This window comes from Manis pentadactyla, chromosome 4, assembly GCF_030020395.1.
Source record: "Manis pentadactyla isolate mManPen7 chromosome 4, mManPen7.hap1, whole genome shotgun sequence".
Classification (NCBI taxonomy): Eukaryota; Metazoa; Chordata; class Mammalia; order Pholidota; family Manidae; genus Manis; species Manis pentadactyla.
Genome location: NC_080022.1, coordinates 142,233,328 through 142,252,324, shown reverse-complemented (window position 1 = coordinate 142,252,324; position 18,997 = coordinate 142,233,328). Strand labels below are relative to the sequence as shown.

Sequence of the window (18,997 nt, the reverse complement as noted above, 5' to 3'; positions counted from 1 at the left end):
GAGCCCGAGAAATACACCCATACAAATATATAGTCAACTGATCTTCGACAGGGGAACAAGGGCAATTTCAATGGAGAAAAGATAGTCTTTTCAACAAATGCTCCTCGAACTGGATATCCACATGCAAGACGATGGCTATAGACACCTTAACACCTTTCCCCAAAATAACTCAAAACAGATCATAGACTTCAATGTGAAATTTAAAACTATAAAACTTCAAGAAATGTTATAGCATAGGAGAAAATCTAGGTGACATTGAGTTTGGCAATGAGTTTTTAGATGCAACACCAAAAACACTATCCATGAAAGAAAAAATTGACCAGATGGACTTCATTAACACCTCTGCTCTTCTAAAGACACTTTCAAGAGAATGAAAAGACAAGCAGACTGAAAGAAAATATTTGCAAAATATATATCTGATGGACTATTATCCAAAATATACAAGGAACTCTTAAAACTCAACAGTTAAAAAGTGGGCAAAAGACCTGAACAGATATTTCATCTGAGAAAACAAGCAGATGACAGGCATATGAAAAAATGCTCAACATCATGTCATCAATTGGAAATTAAAACAACTAGGTACCACTACACATCTATTGGAATGGCTTAAATCCAAAACACTTGACAACACCAAATGTTGGGAAGCGTATGGAACAACAGGAACTCTCACTTGATGGTGAGAATACAAATGGTATGGGGAGCGAGTTTGACAGTTTTCTTAAAAAGCTAAACTTAGTCTTACCATATGATCCAGCAGTCATGCCCCTAGGTATTTACTTAAATGAATTGAACACCGATGTCTAAACAGAAACCTGCACATGAATGTTTATAGCAGCTTTACTCATAATTGCTAAAAATTGGAAGCAAAAGATGTCCTTCAATAAGTGAATGGATAAACAAACTAGTACATTCATACAATGGTATATTATTCAGTGATACAGAGCTGGATTAGTCAAACCCTAAAAGACATGAAAGAACCTTGAATGCATAAAATAAGCCAGTCTGAAAAGGCTATGTACTATATAATTCCAGCTATATGACGATAGGCAAAACTGTATACAGTAAGAAGATAGCTGTTGATGGGTTCAGGGTGGGGAGAGGAGGAAGAAGGAATACGTAGAGCACAGGGGATATTCAGGGCAGTGAAACTATTCTATATGACATTAATGGTGGATACATGACATTATGCATTCATTCACACCTGTAGAACTGTATAATACAAAGAAGGAACCCTACTGTAAACTGTGGACCTAACTTAATAGTAATGTATCAATATTGGTTCATCAGTTGTAACAAATGTACTACATTTAAAGATGTTAAGGGTGGGGGAAAGTAAGTATATATATGGGAACTCTGAACTTTCTTCTGAATATTTCAATAAACCTGAAACTGTTCAAAAAGATGTCTACTAATTTAAAATAATGAAAAAAAGTTACTTTCCAAGACCTCATTGCTAATAATTTAGCTTTTACTTTTGCCTTTTTTTAATCTCCCTGAACTGGGTAGAATTGTGAGTCAGATGCTTAACTTTTTGTCCTTAAGTAACTTCATATAATTATAAAATAAAACTTCTGTGCTGAATAAGCCATGAAAAAGTCTGTAGCATCTTACTACACTGATGGACAGTGATTGCAATGGGTGGTGATGGGGACTTGATAATATGAGTGAATATTGAAACCACAGTGTTGCTCATGTGAAAACTTCCTAAGATTGTATATCAATGATACCTTAATAAATAAATAAATAAACCATGAGAAAAGGGAGTAAAGAGACTCTTTGGCCTACCCAGACCAGAAAGAAAGGTGCTACAATATTAATGTTAGTGGAAGAGAGATTACAAATGATCACTACATTTATCTTTGTTTTTTCTGTATTTTCCAAATGTATCTGTAAAATAAATATCTGTTAGCACTAAAACAGCTTTTTTATCCTACTGCAGATTGTTGAGCTTAGCAGTAGAATTATTTATTTTCATTTTATACTGCCTGGATTTTTAAATATCTTATTTAAAGATTTACTTTGATGTACTAAAAGTCCCTGTTGAGGACAGTCAACCAAACCTTTCTATGAACAAGGAAATATTAGTCCAAGTCTAATTAACCACTTGCTGTTTTGTGACCTTGTGGCTACTTTACCAAGACAGTTGTAGGTTTATGTGTTATCTGTTTCCACTGTAAGATTCATACTGCTTTATCTTTTAAGCCCTTGTCTGTGCTTCTCATGGGCACTTCATACACATTTTGTTAACTAAATAAGTGCATATTTTATAATCAAGAGATATAAACAGAACAGAAGGTTTATCTGGAAATTTATATCAACTTTATACTTAGATTTATAATTACTCTATAGTTATTGAGAAACTACTGTAATAATAGCAAATACTTAGTGCTTACCATGTACTAGGTACTGTTCTAATCATTTGTGTGTGTGTGTGTGTATTTCTTTAACCCTCTTAACAAGTAGGGTTTTTAAAAATTATTTACAGATGAGGAAACTGAGGCACACAGTAACTTTCCTAATGTCAGATAGCTAATAAGTAATAGAGCCAGCATTCAAAGGCCACACAGTCTGGCTCTTAATCCCTCCACTATCTTTGTAATTTTTGAAATTCTTTACCACAGGGTTTATATAAGGTATTTATGACATTTTTAAAGCCCATCTTTGTCCCTAATTTATGCAAAACCTTAAGTTTCCTGGTTTCCTATTAAGAAATCTCAACTTACTGGTTTATACAGTGAACTTAGAAATTCTTTTGGAAAGTAGTTCGGAAAAAACATGCAAGTATTCATTTGAATGCCTTCTGTGTACCGTGCACAGTGTCAAGGTAACTCAGTGTTTTCCTGCTGTCTGCTGTAAAGCTGCCCCTTTGCCAGACTTAGCCATCAGTTCCTTCCTAAAATGACTTTTTATCTTTCTTTCCAGTGTGTGTTGCATAAAGGCAAATGTTTACAGGTCATAGATGCATTTGGTATATTTATACAGATTCTTGAATTCTAAAGTTTGGTAAGCTGAGATTTGGTTTAGTTTAAAAAAAAAAAAAACTTCCCAAAAAAGGAAGGAACTTTAAGGTGTAAAATAATGACTACTTATATGCATCAGAGCTATATTTGCCAGTCCTGTCTCAAGTTGGTCATAATTCTTGAGTTTTGAATAGATGTTGATGACAACTTTGAACTCTCTTCTTTATACTGTCATTAAACCTGTTCTATCTTTAATCATCAAATATCTGTGTGGAAAAATTATTTCAGCTAACAAATGAGAGTAAGATAAAAATTATGTATGTGGATAAATTTAATTATTTAGAGTCCAGGATTTTCTTCAGTTGGTTTCCAAAGTCTGCGTATTCTGTTTACATAAATGGCTGAAAAGTTCATCTATGTATAAAATGTGGAAAAATTAATTACAAGTTTTGAATGTGCTTTTATAATTCTACAGTTTGAATTTTCTTTTTATTTGCAGCTCAGATCGTCTGATAGATGAGACAATAAGGTAGGGAAAAAAAATTTTTTTTACTTCCTTGCATGTTTATTTGCACATAAACAAACAGATTAGGTGAATCCTATAACTTGAGTTAAAGCCAATTCATCCTCCTCAAAAATGGGCATTCACTAGGTGATAATGTATTTTTATCATCTCTTTACCTTATGAGAGATATTTGAAGCCCAAAACATTTGTTTCCAGAATTACTTGAATTAGGCTATTTTACCTAGGTTATTTTTCCAATTAATTTATACTTTGTAATTTCAGCCTCAATCTTTTTATTCTCAGTGAAAGCAGTCTTAAACATGTGATTTGGTAAATGTCTTATTTATACCATTTATATAGACTTGTTTCTGTTAAAAGCTGCTGTAGAAAATCTACTGCAGTAATATTTAGTATATCTCTTAATAACATTGAAACAGTTTCTTTCTTGCTTAAGATAGGCACATTTATTTGTTGGTTTGAACTACTTAATTCTCTGGGTTTGGTGAATTTTTAAATACCTATTTTATGACAGTGAAAAAGTTAAGTAGGTACGGTCTCTATGATTAATTCAGCAATGTCTAAAGTGTTGTTTTACAGAAAAGGTAGAATGAAGTATTTGGGAACAACATTTCTGTTCCTCATAGGCCTCAGTATTGAAAAGTAAAATCACATTTTCGAGGGATTCTTAAAGTTTCCATACTATAACCTTTTACTTTTTTTCTTCTTTTTATTTCCTCTGCTTTCTGCCTCATCTTCTAGGGTGAGGCTGCCTTAAGTATTTCAATTCAAAGCTGGCTTATATAAGGGCTGGTAAATATGAATATAAAAATTTGGAGTACCTCCTAGGATAGAAACATTTGAGAACCATTGAATCACTACTACAATTTTGCTAGGTAAAAAGCAAAAAATATGTAATTAAAAGGTCTTTTATATAACTGTGTTTATTTCAAAATGTGATAGGTATCACAAGTAAAATTCCATTGACTCTAAAGATAGTTATGATTACTTATGGATAATATAAAATTTAAGTGTTAAGTATTTTTACATATTTTTTGCTTTCTCCTTTTGGAGATACAATTTTAAATTATGTGCACAACTGAATATAGACTTTTTCATCACTTTATTCAGAAGTACTAATATTTTAATATTTATAATTTCTTTAACTTTAAATGTATAATTAGTATTGTTCGTTGTTGAAAAAGAGTATCTGAGTTTAGTTCACAGAACAGGTAAGAAGGTTCCAGTAAGCACATCAATGATTTATCATTTTAAAAGCATTATATATTATTTGGAACTTATATTTTGCTTCTGAGTATTTGACCCTTGAAATAACAGCCTAGATTTCACTCAGCTTGACTCCAGATGATGCAATGAGATGAGAAAGTATGTCTAGATATACTTTGTGTGGTGCTGGAAATCATGCATATTCAACAAGGTAATAACATAATGTATGATGATAATATCCATTCTCCAAGGAATACAAAGTGCTTTGCAGAATTATTTTTTAATCTTTATCTACTTCTGAGTCAAAGTGTGTGGGAAATGGTGATAGTCAGAGTTTGAAAAACATAGGCCTACGTGGTTTAAAGATTGGTGTCAGATTGCTCAGCTTTGGTTTAAATTCTTGCTTTATGTAAGGCCATAATTCCATCTTTAAAATACCTGATAAATTTATCTTAAAACAACCATATTTTAATTATATCACATCCTATCATAAACATACACCTACACTGAAAAATTGTGAATAAGAACTAATGATGCAAGGTCTTTGTCACTGTGACTCTTCTTTGTTCTTTTTGTTTTTTGTTTCTAAAATTTAACATAAAGTTGACATTGTCTGCCTCCTTCTGCTCTCATCTTCACTAGTTGTTCTCTAAGGCTGCTACACTGCTCTGGTTCTGGGATGTCCTTCTACCATTATGCTAAAATGATCTTTATTGGATCATCTATTTCTTGGATTTAGTGTTTATTCTCTCTTTATGCTGGATGACATCCTTTAGTAGCTTCCTGAGAAAGAATGGGAGGTTAATTTTTTGGACTTCCCACATCTAAAAAGTCTTTATCCATATTGTAAGTCCAATGCCACTTAAGATTTCTGATCCTTTGTATATGATAAGCATCTTTTCTCTGGAAGCTTTTAGAATCATCCCTTTTCCCCTATTCTTTTTGTTTGTTTTTAATCTCCCCATGATGAGCTCTGCGTGCATCTCTTCCAGTCTTTTGCATTGGGTGGACTCTTCTAATCTGGAAACTTACCTAGTTCTGGGAAGTTTTTCTCCCCTTTTTATTTTCTTTTTTTCCCCTTTGTTTTTTGTTTTTAACTTTAAAAATTTATATATTAGGCCTTCTTTTGATCCTTTCTTACCTTTTCTATTTTCCATTCATATTTTTTCTACTTTGTAGGAAGTTTACTCAATTTGTCCTTTGGATGCTCCTATTACATTTTTATTTCCACTTTTCCTTTTTTTTAATTTAAAGGTTTGGATACACTCTTACATATATATATATACACACACATAAATATATTTATATGCTTTTATGTTTCATGGGTGTGCTATCTCATCTTTCTGAAGACATATATAATTTGATTTTAGAGTTTCTTGAGCTTCTGCTATTGCCTTTGTTTCTTCAGACTACTTTTCTTCTTGTTGGCTTGTTTAGATCTCTGCCTTTTGTATTAGGAGTTCTTCTCAAAAGTCCAGTGATTCTTGGCTCTCTGTTCGTATTAAAGGGTGAGGTTCCAAAATCCAGCAATTAGAAGCTCATTCTGTGTACATGGGTGGTGGTAGTTGCTGCGTGGTAGGCCTCACAGTGGGTGATTAGGAACTGGTTGTTCTGTTGAGAGATTCAAAATGTCAGTATCTCTAATGTCTCTTTCGCCAATCTGGGGGCTGTTTAGTAGACTGAGTGCATCGTTTAGAGAAGGTATTTTAGGGGTCTGGCAACTCCTTGTATAAATTTCTATGAATTCCCATTGCTAGGTCTATTCCACAGTTCCGCCTTCAGATACCTGATCTTCAGTTCTTGAGCTTTTCTGGAATCTAGGGAAGACTTTTGTAAATCATTATTTGACTCATAATGGTACTGAGACAAATCACAGTAGTAGATTTGCTGTTGATAATGTTACTAACATTTTTTTAATCACTCAGATGGAATTCCTTCAATTTTCTCTTCAACTGTATTATGTATATATATATATTATAAAAGTACAGTGTTCCTACTATAACAATTAAAATAATTCTAATGTATAAAAAAAATGTGCATCTCCTAGTAGTGTTCATCCATTCCTGTCCCCTGAAGTAACCTGTATTAACTGACAGTTAATACCTTTTTCGTTGTTACACAAACATACACAAAAATATTTAAAATAAAAAAGAGGACTCATTCTTTACATATTCTGTGGCTTGCTTTAATCATTCAGTATATCATAAACATCTCTCTGGATTAATAGAAATAATGTGAGCTCATTCTTTTTATTTTTATTTAAAAAAATTTTTTTTATTAAGGTATGATTGATGTATACTCTTAATGAAGGTTTCACATGAAAAAACAATGTGGTTACTACATTTACCCATATTAACAAGTCCTCACCCATACCCCAATGCAGTCACTCTCCATCAGTGCAGCAAGATGCCAGAGATCCTTCTCTGTGATACACTTGAACTCATTCTTTTTAATAACCAAATGTTATTTCATAGTATGGGTATACCGTAATCCATTAAACCATTCCAGTGTTGTTTCCAATTTGGGAGGTGGGAGGTTGGTGGTTTTTTGTCTGTCTTTTACTGTTTCAAACAGTACTTCATTATCTGTCTCTTTATGTATCTCTGTACATACTTTTGTTTCTTCTTTGCCTTCTCAACCTTTGAAATTTGTTTTTGACTCATTTTTCATTTGCTTAGAGTACTCCATGTAGCATTTTCCTCCAATGCTAAGGGTTCCTGACCTTGCCTCTCCAGAAATATGCTAATCAGCTCCCAGATAGGTCAGTCTATTAGAGACCCCTAGGCAGTAGCATACCAGGTGGTAGTGGGTGATGTGGCAATTTTTCCTCTTCAGGCTGGGCATCATACCAGCTCTCTGCTTATAGGTCTCTGGCTGTGTATAGTAGTCCTTTCCCAGCTACAGAGACTGGAAGCAGTTCACTTCATCACTGCAGCCCCTGTGCATGCAGATCCATATCTTCCACTGTCTGAGCTTCTCAGCTCAGGATGCAATGAAACCTAGACCTTTGCCCCAAGCCTGATGGAAAATTTAGTCTTCCTTGCCATCAGTTCGCTGGTTTTCCCTCTCTTGAGAGAGTACAGCCCTCCACCTGGAATTCTTCCCTGGAAATTTCAAAACTATATGACATATCAGATGGACCCTTCCCATCATGTTTTCCTTTGTTCTTGTGTTCCTTTGTGGAGGAAATTGGGCCAGAGATGAGGTCAGGAATATGTGCTCTGACCACCATCTTCCCAGAATCTCTTCATCTCTATTGCTTTTTTTTTTTTAATGTTTCACTTATTTTCAGAATTATTCACAAACATTCTATTTCCTTTACTTTTTATAATGTCAATATTTAAAGCAGTCTTCTAAGTGTTACATTTCAAAATTGATACTGACCCTTCCCTCTAGGATTCTAATGTCCAGAAAATTAATCTCCTGGCAGTGATAGCAAAAAGATATTAGCTGAGATTCTTTTAAACACATGTCAGATCAGTCACATGGAAGAGACTATACTCTATATAGCCTTTGTAAGAGAAGAGACTTTTTCCCTTCTCTGTCAGTTATTTTAATGAATCTGTGACTTTTATTAGCTGGTTTGGAAATCCAGCATAATGTTGTTGCATGTATGTCCCAAAATCTGCCTAGTTGGTTCTCAAGTGGAATTTTGGGACAAAACTCTCTCATTAATTGAGAGTTGGTTGTATATAAATATTTGTAATATGTTACACAAATTTGGTTCTATTTATGATTGTAAATCCCTATTTTACTCTCAACAGTTTTTTCTTTTTCCTTTTTTATTAGTGAGTGGATAGCTATTTTATTCACTTTACTTGTTTTGTTTTTAGATTCCACAAATAAATGAACTCATATGGTATTTGTCTTTCTCCATCTAGCTTATTTCACTTAGGATAATATCCTCTAGGTCCATCCATGGTATTGCAAATGGCAGGATTTCTTTTTCGTAAGTGAATAATACTCCATTGTGTATATGTACCAAATCTTCCTTATCCATTCAACTATTGATGGGCACTTTGGTTGCTTCCATATCTTGGCTATTGTAAATAATGCAGCAGTAAACATAGGGGTGCATATATCTTTTTGAATCAAGGCTTTAATTTTGGGGGGAAAATTCCTAGAAGTGGAATTACTGGGTCAAATGGTATTTCTATTTTTAGTTTTTTGAGGACCCTCCTTACTGCTTTCCAGAGTGGCTGCAATAATACATTCCCACCAGTGTAGGAGGGTTTCCTGTTCTCCACATCCTCACCAACACTTGTTAATTCTTGTCTTTTGGATAATGGCCATTCTGACTGGTGTGAAGTGATTTCTCATTGTGGTTTTGATTTGCATTGCCCTGATAATTAGCAATATGGAGTATCTTCTCATGTGCCCATTGGCCATCTGTATTTCTTCTTTGGAAAAACACCTGTTCATATCCTCCACCCATTTTTTAATTGTGCTTTTTTTTGGTGTTGACTAATATGAGTTATTTATATGTTTTGAATGTTAACCCCTTTCCTGATAAATCATTTATGAATATATTCTCCCATTACTGTAGGCTGCCTTTTGTTCTTTTGATGGTCTTTGCTATACAGAAGCTTTTTAGTTTGATGTAGTCCCACTTGTTCATTTTTTATTGTTTCCCTTGCCCAAGGAGATGTGTCCAGAAAAAAATTGCTCATGCTTATGTTCAAGAGATTTTTGTCCATGTTTTCTTCTAAGAGTTTTATGGTTTTATGTTTTACATTTAGGTCTTTACTCCATTTCAAGTTTACTTTTATATATGGAGTTAGACAGTAATCCAGTTTCATTCTCTTGCATGTAGCTGTCCAGTTTTCTCAACACCATTTATTGAAGAAACTATCTTTTCCTATTATATATTTATAGCTCCTTTAGTATATATTAATTGACTATATATGCATGGGCTTGTATCTGTGCTCTCAATTCTGTTTCCATTGATCTCTGCATTTGTTCTTGTGCAATACTATACTGTTTTGATTACTGTAGCTTTGTAGTATAGCTTGAAGTCAGAGAGTGTAATACACCCTCCACCCAGCTTTGTTATTCTTTCTCAGGATTGCTTTGGCTATTCACGGTCTTCTGTGGCTCCATATGAATTTTAGTATTATTTGCTCTAGTTCATTGAAAAATGCTGTAGGTATTTTGATAGAGATGCATTGAATCTGAAAATTGTTTTAGACAGGATGGCCACTTTAACAATATTAATTCTTCCTGTCCATGAGCATGGGATAGATTTCCATTTATTTGTGTCATCTTTAATTTTTCTCATTAGTGTCTTACAGTTTTCAGTATACAGGTCTTTCACCTCTTTGGTTAGATTTATTCCTAGGTATTTTATTTTTTTTGATGCAATTGTAAATAGAATTGTTTTCCTGATTTCTCTTTGTGCTACTTCATTGTTAGCATCTAGGAACACAAACGATTTCTGTGCATTAATTTTATATCCTGCAACTTTATTGATTCCAGTTATTAGTTCTAATACTTTTTTGGTGGAGTCTTCAGGGTTTTCTATATATAGTATCATGTCATCTGCAAATAGTGACAGTTTTACCTCTTACCAGTTTGGATGCCTTTTATCTCTTTATCTTGCTTGATTGCCATGGCTACAATCTCCTATGTTGAATAAAAGTGGTGAGAGTGGACATTCTTGTCTTGTTATGATCTTAGAGGAAAAGCTTTCAGCTTTTTGCCATTGAGTATGTTAGCTGTGGGTTTGTCATATATGGCCGTTAGCATGTTGAGGTATGTACCTTCTATACACATTTTGAGAGTTTTTATCATGAGTGGATGTTGAATTTTGTCAAATACTTTTTCAGCATCTATTGAGATGATCAAATGGTTTTTACCCTCTTTCTGTTAATGTGGTATATCACATTGATTGATTTACGAATATTGTACCGCATCCCTGAAATAAATCCCACTTGGTCATGATGAATGATCCTTTTGATGTATTTTTGAATTATGTTCGCTAATATTTTGTTGAAGATTCTTGCATCTGTGTTCATCAAGGATATTGGTTTATAATTTTCTTTTTTAGTGGTGTCTTTGCCTGGTTTTGGTATTAGAGTGATGCTGGCCTCATAGAATGAGTTTGAAAGTATTCCCTCCTCTTCTACTTTTTGGATTACTTTTAGAAGGATGGATATTGGCTCTTCTTTAAAATTTTGGTAGAATTCAGCTATGAAGCCATCTGGTCCTGGACTTTTGTTTATTGGGAGTTTTTTGATTACCAATTCAATTCTGTTACTATTAATTGGTCTGTTCAGATTTTCTATTTCTTCCTGGGTCAGTCTTGGAAGGTTGTACTTTTCTAGGAATTTGTCCATTTCTTCTAGGTTGTCCAATTTATTGGCATATAATTTTTCATAGAACTCTCTAATAATTCTTTGTATTTCTGTGGTATCCATTGTAACTTGCTTTTTCATTTCCAATTTTGTTTATTTATGTCCTCTTTTTTCTCTTAACGAGTCTGGCTAGGGGTTTGTCTATTTTATCTTATCGAGGAACCAGCTCTTGGTTTCATAACAGTTTTTTCTGATTAACAATATTTTAGTAGCTGGCCCCTTTCAAAAGCATTTTAGGAAGCTTTTGTAATAAATCATTTGTTATTTCATTTGTTACTTTGAAAAAATTAAAAAAACACAGGAAATGGCCTACTGCCTTATCCAGAAAGCCAGCAGAGGATAGCAGGGGGTTTGGAGTGGTCATTCAGAAAAAGACAAGGGGAAGGTGACTTTGGAAATGATTTTTTTTTTTCTTTTTCCTTCTCAGTGCTTTTGAAGACAGTGTTGCACACCATAGTTTTCTGTTCACTTTTAAGGGCATGATGGATCCATGCAGGAGTGTCTTAAATGCCAATTTGATTATCTTCTCTTTATCCCCCTTTGCAGCATTGCTATGGCAACAAAAGAAAATATGACTTCACAGAGAGGAATGTTGAAGTCAATTCAGAGCAAAATGAATACTTTGGCCAGTATCCTTTTTGAAAGTTTGAAATCTGTGGCTTTCTTGGGTGGGGGGAAATCTATGTATGTGTGTTTATTTTATTTTATTTTTTTTGCCAGGTTTCCATCATCAGTAGCAGTAGAGGCCATCAGTAATTACACAGTAATATACCCTGCACTCCTGCTTACAGAAGTTCAAATTGTTTAGTACCATTTTTGAAAGATTGCATACCAGAGTTTGATATTTTAATAGATTTAGAAAAATATATATAAATGTGAATTTTCAAATTATTCACAAAGTTATTTTACATTTTAAAGCTCTTGAATCCATGTTAGAGCTCCACAGTGTACATCATCCTTACCTAAACATAATAAATTATAAGTTTTTTTCTTTTTCCTTTCTCCAGTTTGAATAACTCAGTGACAGATGCTTAGAAGAGGAAGGCTAGAGATGGCCATATGCATAGATGAGTTTAACTGCAGATGGTGCATTTTAATTGTGCCAAGCTAAACTCTAGGATAGATTCTCTGCTTGTTTATTATGAGCTCTATCTTTGAATTCTACAGTTTCCTCATTTAAATTAGGATTACTAATATTTCTGAGAAACCCAGTGGGGAAACTGGTAAGCCTGATACTCAGAAACACTTTGTTTACTCTCCGAGAAGTCAAACCTTTTAAGGGAAAAAGTTTCCTTCCCTAACTACTAAGGGAAGAAGGACCTTTAACTTTCAGAAGTTGAGTATCTTCTGGTCCTAGATAATATAAGGTCACTTTTGTTTGATATCTAACTTACCTAAGGAAAAGAATATCCTGAGGTAAGTTGGTATTTTCCAGTTTTTGTGACTTTTCTTCTCGCTTTGTTACCCTAAGTATAAAACCGTACATCCAAAATCATTTATATTTTATATATTGCTATATAGTTTACATACTATCTCACCATTGCCACAAATTACAATCATTCCCAAAGAATGTGTGTTCAAAAAATCATATAAAATGCATGTGAGATAGTGAGAACTCCACAGACAGATAGTAACAGAAACTTAATTCAGACTGACTAAAGCAGGGAGAAAGAGTAATTTAATTTGTTCATATATCTATAAAATTCTGGGGCAGAATTTGGCTTAAGGTACGGCTGGATCCAGGGACTCAGATTTTATTATCAAGATCTGCCTTTCCTCTCTCTGTTCCACCTGTCTACTCCATCTCTTTTATCTGTTTTCTGTGTGTTGGCCTCATTCTAAAGCAGGTTTTCTGCCTGTGGTGATAGGGATGGCTGCAAGAGTGATCTCCTCCCAGTTCAAAACTCCCATTGGAGAAAGAGTATCTTTTCCAACAACTATAATAAAAGTCCCAAGAGAACTGTGGGTGCCCCAGCTTAAGTCACTAGCCAAGGGGAGGAAATGGTCTTTCCAGCCAAACCTGAGTTTGTATATATAACTGAGTGCAGAGGACAAGGTCACTACCACCCTTTCACATGGTTTGACTTAGATTATTATAGAAGATGAAAGAGGGAATTCCCTAAAGGTAAACTGAATAGAAAAATATTCACTTACAGGCAGGATTTCCTAATGCCAAACGTTTACATACTCTCTAAGGGAATTGTTGATTCTTCTTTTACCAAGTAAGAAAAGATTAAGCATTTGCTGTATATGAAGTTTGTACCTTATTAAAGTTTTCACCCATTATTCCATTCTTCTTGTTCTTAACATGTTTTAAAAGTTGTTTCTACAAATTGTTCCTTTTTTATTAATTCAAAAAACACATTAATGCCTATACTGTAGGTCTTAAGGGAGTAAAACTCTATTCTAGATTCACAGGGGAATTCAAGTTTAGAAGACATGGTCCTAATCCTACAATATGTGAATATGCAAGTACACAGATAGGTATGGTCTCTGCTGAGAGTCATGCGTACAGGCAAGGTCAGTAAGGATTCGCAGGCAGTAGGGAGTATTCCATCGGACTGGTATCACAGGTGTTTTTATTGGTGGTTTTCCTGACCGTCATATAACCCCTCTATTAACAAAGAGGATTCACCTGCAGGTGTTTTAGCAGAAACCGCTGCAAGAAATACAAAGCAATATAGAATGCACAGGCATGTTCTTAGCTCTACAACATACAAATAAGTAACAGTATGAAGATTTTTTGAAATAGTAAGAAAATATGGCCGTGACTGCAATAAAACCCCTAAAATTGAATTTTCCTATCTTTTTTTACATTCCTCAAATAGGACAGCTAGAGCAGTGTAACCCACTTTCCTACTATATCCTGCCTACTGCTGCAAAGCAAAGTAAAATTTTTAAATAATTCACCAGGCCTGATTATATAGACCTTAGAGTTGGTTCCCACCAATTCCCTGAACAGATACTCCAAAACCCTTTGGCACAGTTCCCCAGTCTTCTGAGAGAAGGAAGTTAAAACAAAAACAAGACAAAATGAAACAGGAAGGAAAGGAAAGGGGGGAACGGACCAGGATGATGCTTGTGGGAGCTGGCTGTGCCTCTACAGCCCTGCCCTGCAGGTTCCTCTGGTCCTTAGCATACTGGCTCCCTCCCTGACCTGTAGCGTGGCAGTAATCCCTCAATACATGGGATAATATAATGATACTATTACTTTTTTCTTTTCATTATTCTTATCTGCATACTACAGTGTACTGGGAGGCTTGAATTTGTTTAGGGCCTTAGCAGTAATGTATTCCCAGTTGTGGCATGTGTTTGCTAACTACTCCCTCAGTATGATTTTCTTTTCCTCTCTCTTTTCATCTTTTATTGTTTCTGGACCCCACTGATCTATATTTTTGTGATTCATGTGACTTTTCACTAGAGAAACTTCTTCCAAATATGACCTTAATAAAGATTTCCCAAAGACCGTTTTCCTGCTGTGAACAGCCTGATCCAGCGGATCAACCTTAGGAAGCGGCGAGACTCGCTCATCCTGGGTGGTGTTATTGGTGTTTGTACCATCCTATTGCTGCTGTATGCTTTCCATTGATGGAGCAGCTCCAGGGACTCTTGACAACTACCACTTATCATGCCCTGATCTGGAATAAAGAAAAATAGGAAGGAGATGTCCACTGTCCTGATAATTAGCCGGACCAACAGGATTAATTCAAGACTGATAGTGATGGACTCTGTGACATGGTCAGGTTGAGCTGAAGCCAGTTTTCTGGGCTACCTTTTCTAACACACATTTCCTTGTTTTTAGTTTTCCGTTGCTTTTGTCTCCCCAGGAGGTAAGTGAACCAATCAGAACAGAGTCTGTGCTTCAGCGATAGTGTTGAAGGCTGATGACAAGCCAGGTCTTACAACTGGACTCTTTAGAAAACCAAGTTTCTCTGTATCCAAAGACTGCTTTCCTTTCAGCCACCAGACTGGATTGTGAATAAAAATAGCTCCTGTCCTTTTATTTTACACCCATGATGAGAAATCACAAGTTGTTTCTATATCATCTATGCTGTAAATTTCTACTATGTCTCCAACTCTTTTGGTATTCAAGGAAAATTACATTTTTCACACATTCTTTGAGATGCTGACAGGTAACTTCACCATGGTTGAGGTTGTCAGAAACACAAAACAAATACAACATAAAACCTTTGCCTTTTTCTTTACTTTTTTAAATTGTGTGCTCACTGGAGCTAATTGTATACTGGGGAAACATCAAGAATGACAGGGTTTTTTTTAGTTAGTTACTGGTTTTGATTTTTTGGTTTATTTCTTCTATTGGATTAACATTTGCTGCTAGAGGAGAATGAAATTTCAGTTCTGCCATGAAAAAAGATACGACTAGCCACTGTCTATCGGTGCCCTCAAGTGGATTAACACTGGTAGCTGAGTTAAGGGGACTGTTGATTTTCAGTGAGATCTATTCAACAAGGCTCATGTACAAACACACTGATGGAGGGGTCACCATCCAAATAATTCCATTTGTAAATACGCCATGATTGATGAGCAAAAGTTTAAGAACTACTGCCTGGTGTACCAGGAATTCTGTGTTCTGTGAAAACCTAGTCATTCTTAATCTGTTAGGCTCTTCTGAACATCCAGAGAATGGCTTTACTCTTGAAGGTGCATTAGACAGAGTCTGTCTCTGTCTGTACCTGTCTTCTATTACTGTCCTCAGACAGTGACAGAATTTTAAACCAACCACCAGAATTCAAGTTCACCATTTCTCAGAGTCTGTAAGTTCATTACTTGTCTAACTGAACTACCACAAATAGTTTGAAGACTTCCGACACCTGTACCCCTCACCAAGAAAGCAAGCTGCTCTTCACCATTGGAATTTACTATGTTATTTATAGTATTGACTTCAGACTATGTGTCACAGGGAATGGAAGGATCCTAGATGTCATTTTTAACTACATCACAAGTGTGTCATGGTGACGTTGAGATGAACTTGATGAACAACTAATGGGTAGGCTAATAATACCCAGTCTGACTAGAAACAGGTTTTTCATGCTGGTGTCAAAAAGTTTTATTATGTCTGGGTATGAAGGGCATTTGATGTATTTTTTTGAATATGGGGTTTATTTTTCTAATATGGGTTGATTGATCAGTGAGCTGATTGGGATGCCCTTAAAAGAAAGTTTAAGTTTTCCCAATGTGAACCTTAAAAGATCAGAGAACTTCATTTATTAAATTCTCTGTTGGGAGAGCAAAACTTCTCTCCCCTGACACTTTATTATCTTTGATTTTTCAAAGGGCCTTGATTGGTGGTTGTGCCTCAGCTAGAATTTATGGGACTTTGGTTACTACATAGTTGGCATTTATAAAATCTGAAGTTATCAGAATAAAGTTATTTATTTAATTACACTGCCAGTCTTTTTTATTGGTCTGATTATTTGGTGCATTTGTTAAAGCTGATTGTGTGAGAGTAAAACCCGAGCTAATCTTGCTTGCTGCAAGTAAGCAAACACTTTGGATGGCTGATGAGCCCTTCCATTAGGGTTATGTTTAAATGAAATAATAGAATTGTGTTGGTGATTTTCTTTATGAAAATAAAGAAACTAGTTCTTCCAAGAAAGTTGAAAAAGCTTGTGTAGGTGTCAGTGTCAGGTAGGTCTGACTAACCTCCCAGTGCCGTAGCCCATAGTGAGGTGACCCAGGGCCAAACATTTAGAACAGTGCTCCTTGTTTCCTCTTACGGTTCCTCGTGTGCAGAGAGAAACCCTAGAGTGAAGAAGTACAAGTGTGCCATTTACAGGTAGAGGCTCAGTATGGACCCCATGGTAGCTGACTTGAATTCTTTCAGTTTCACATCATTTAACTTTAAAAAAAAAATCTTGATTTTCTCCCTTTTTGCTGTCTTTACAGATGAGTTGCTAGGTTCAGGGGCCAACAGTAAATTTCTTGTTAGAGCCGGTCAGAGCTGGAAAGTTCCAGAGAAGAACTTGCTGTTCCTGGTCCTAAATTTTGCTTCTTTAGGGAAGTTATTCTCTCTCAGCCATTGTCTTAGAGTGGATCTTTCCTTACGGCAAAGAAAGCACTCAGAACTTCTTCCCATTTCACTAAAACGTGAAAAATATGGCAACAAAAAGGGCAGAAAATTCCAAAAGTATGCTTCTGAGATTTTGTTTTAATGTGTGTTGATAACTTTAAAATGTTTAATAAATCTGTTACTCAAGTTCAAGCCCAGATATCCAGATACTTTAGTTGATCTGTCCTGGCTATCTCTGCATTCTTACTATTAATGATGCAGAAGGATTCCCTGTAACCCACATTGCTCACTCTTGATTTTCCTAATGTTAGAAAAGAACTTATCTTTTCCTCTCTTCCTCTCTCCTTTGTACCAAAATTCACTTTTACAGAGAATGCTTTTTTCCATACTGGCCAGTACTCAGACCAGCATGGGAATGAAAACATGAGTAGAGACAGGTGATAAGAGGAGACCGTGAGGGCACTTTTTGTTCCTGGAATCAAATGCTATTTACTTTAGTTCTTTCCTGCTCTATGCTGAATGTATCTGAGTAGGAAAATACTGAGTCTTGATGCAATGACTTGGCTTCTATGGAATTGAGTCACCTTGAACTTGCATTCCCACCATTAATTTTCTTTTCCATTGTCAGTAATGTCAACCCGATGAAAGGACTTTATGGAACTGAACTAACCTTTTCTGTTTTCTAATACCTCATGTTTGATTAGCCAGTTACGATTTCTTGGAAATTGACTGACAAGAGTTTTCTAATTTGCTGTATTAGGCTGTTGAGGATAAATGGCCATGTCTAGTGTTACACTGAATTTTGTGGCAAATGTAAAAAACAAAATGGGCTCTACTCGGAAAATCAAGATGATTGTGTTCCATTCTCCTTTTGGGGTAGGGGTTGTTTAACCTGATCTCCAAAATGGTGTAGAGCTTTTTATCATGGTCTTTATAAACTAATCTTTTTATTCCTTTATAAAACTGCATACCCTGAAGTTTTATAGAGGAAAAAAAAATGAGGAAGAAACAGGTGACTCTTAAGGATGTTTATTGGATAAGAGAGGCTGAGACAAAACGGAGCCATGTCTTGAGGGATCTTATTTTCTTTGTACCTAAGGTCTCATTTTGGTATCAAAGTATTTGCATCTGTTTCCATCCTGTTAGGTCTTAGACGGAGGGAAATCAATTCCAGTCACACTTGACCATGATGGAAGATGTTTCCCTCATGAAAAATGCCAACACGATTTTTAAAAATCTATTCCAAATGCACTTTCCAATTGTTTGCTTTTAAAATGCCTTCTTGGGACCAGTTTTATTGTTTTTGTTCTCATCTAAATGTTCATTTTCTGACTGTATAGGAGAAGCTTTGTTATGTAATTTAATAATAAATTAGAAATCTAATTGGTTGTGTCTATGATTGTTTGTATTGGAACAGTACCTTGAGGCAGTTTGGGATAGTGATTGTGAAAGTATTAGTAGTGATAAGTATTCCTCCGGATGTCCTAAAACCCAGGGTGAAACAGTACAGGTACTGAAAAGCTGTCACCTACCATTCAAAAACATAATAATTCCACTAATAATTTAGCCCAAGAAGTGAAGGAGAATCTCTTATGAAATGAAACTCAGAAGGTATAATGGGAATGTAAAATTGTAGAATTTAGCAAGAGAAAACCAGGTTCTCACCCTTTTAAATAATGACTTTTTAATCCTATAGATCAGAACTTGATTCTCCACCCTACCATAGAGAATTTGAAAATCCCTCATTTCCCATTACCTCTCCAAATGTTCTTATTCAAGTTTTCTGTGTCCTTTTGTATAAATAACAGTGTAATTGAGATATAATTCACAAACCATAAAATTATTTTGGAATTGTAATGATGGGTTTTAGTATATTAGTTGTACAACCAGCACCCCTGTCTAACTTGAGAACACTTGTATCACC

The 18,997-nt window shown here is 35.1% G+C and overlaps 1 protein-coding gene across 3 annotated transcripts in view; it reads left to right on the top strand.

Annotated features, from left to right (window-relative positions):
* Positions 1 to 18,456, top strand: part of GOSR1 (golgi SNAP receptor complex member 1) — a 39,764-nt gene extending 21,308 nt beyond the window's left edge. For all 3 annotated transcript variants that reach the window (XM_036906250.2, XM_036906249.2, XM_057501071.1), the window contains exons 7-9: positions 3,460 to 3,489; positions 11,589 to 11,671; positions 14,507 to 18,456. In XM_036906250.2, coding sequence (XP_036762145.1) covers positions 3,460 to 3,489; positions 11,589 to 11,671; positions 14,507 to 14,631 — 238 coding nt within the window. In that variant the 3' untranslated portion in view covers positions 14,632 to 18,456. The remainder of the gene's footprint in view (positions 1 to 3,459; positions 3,490 to 11,588; positions 11,672 to 14,506) is intronic.
* Positions 18,457 to 18,997: the final 541 nt, after the last annotated feature.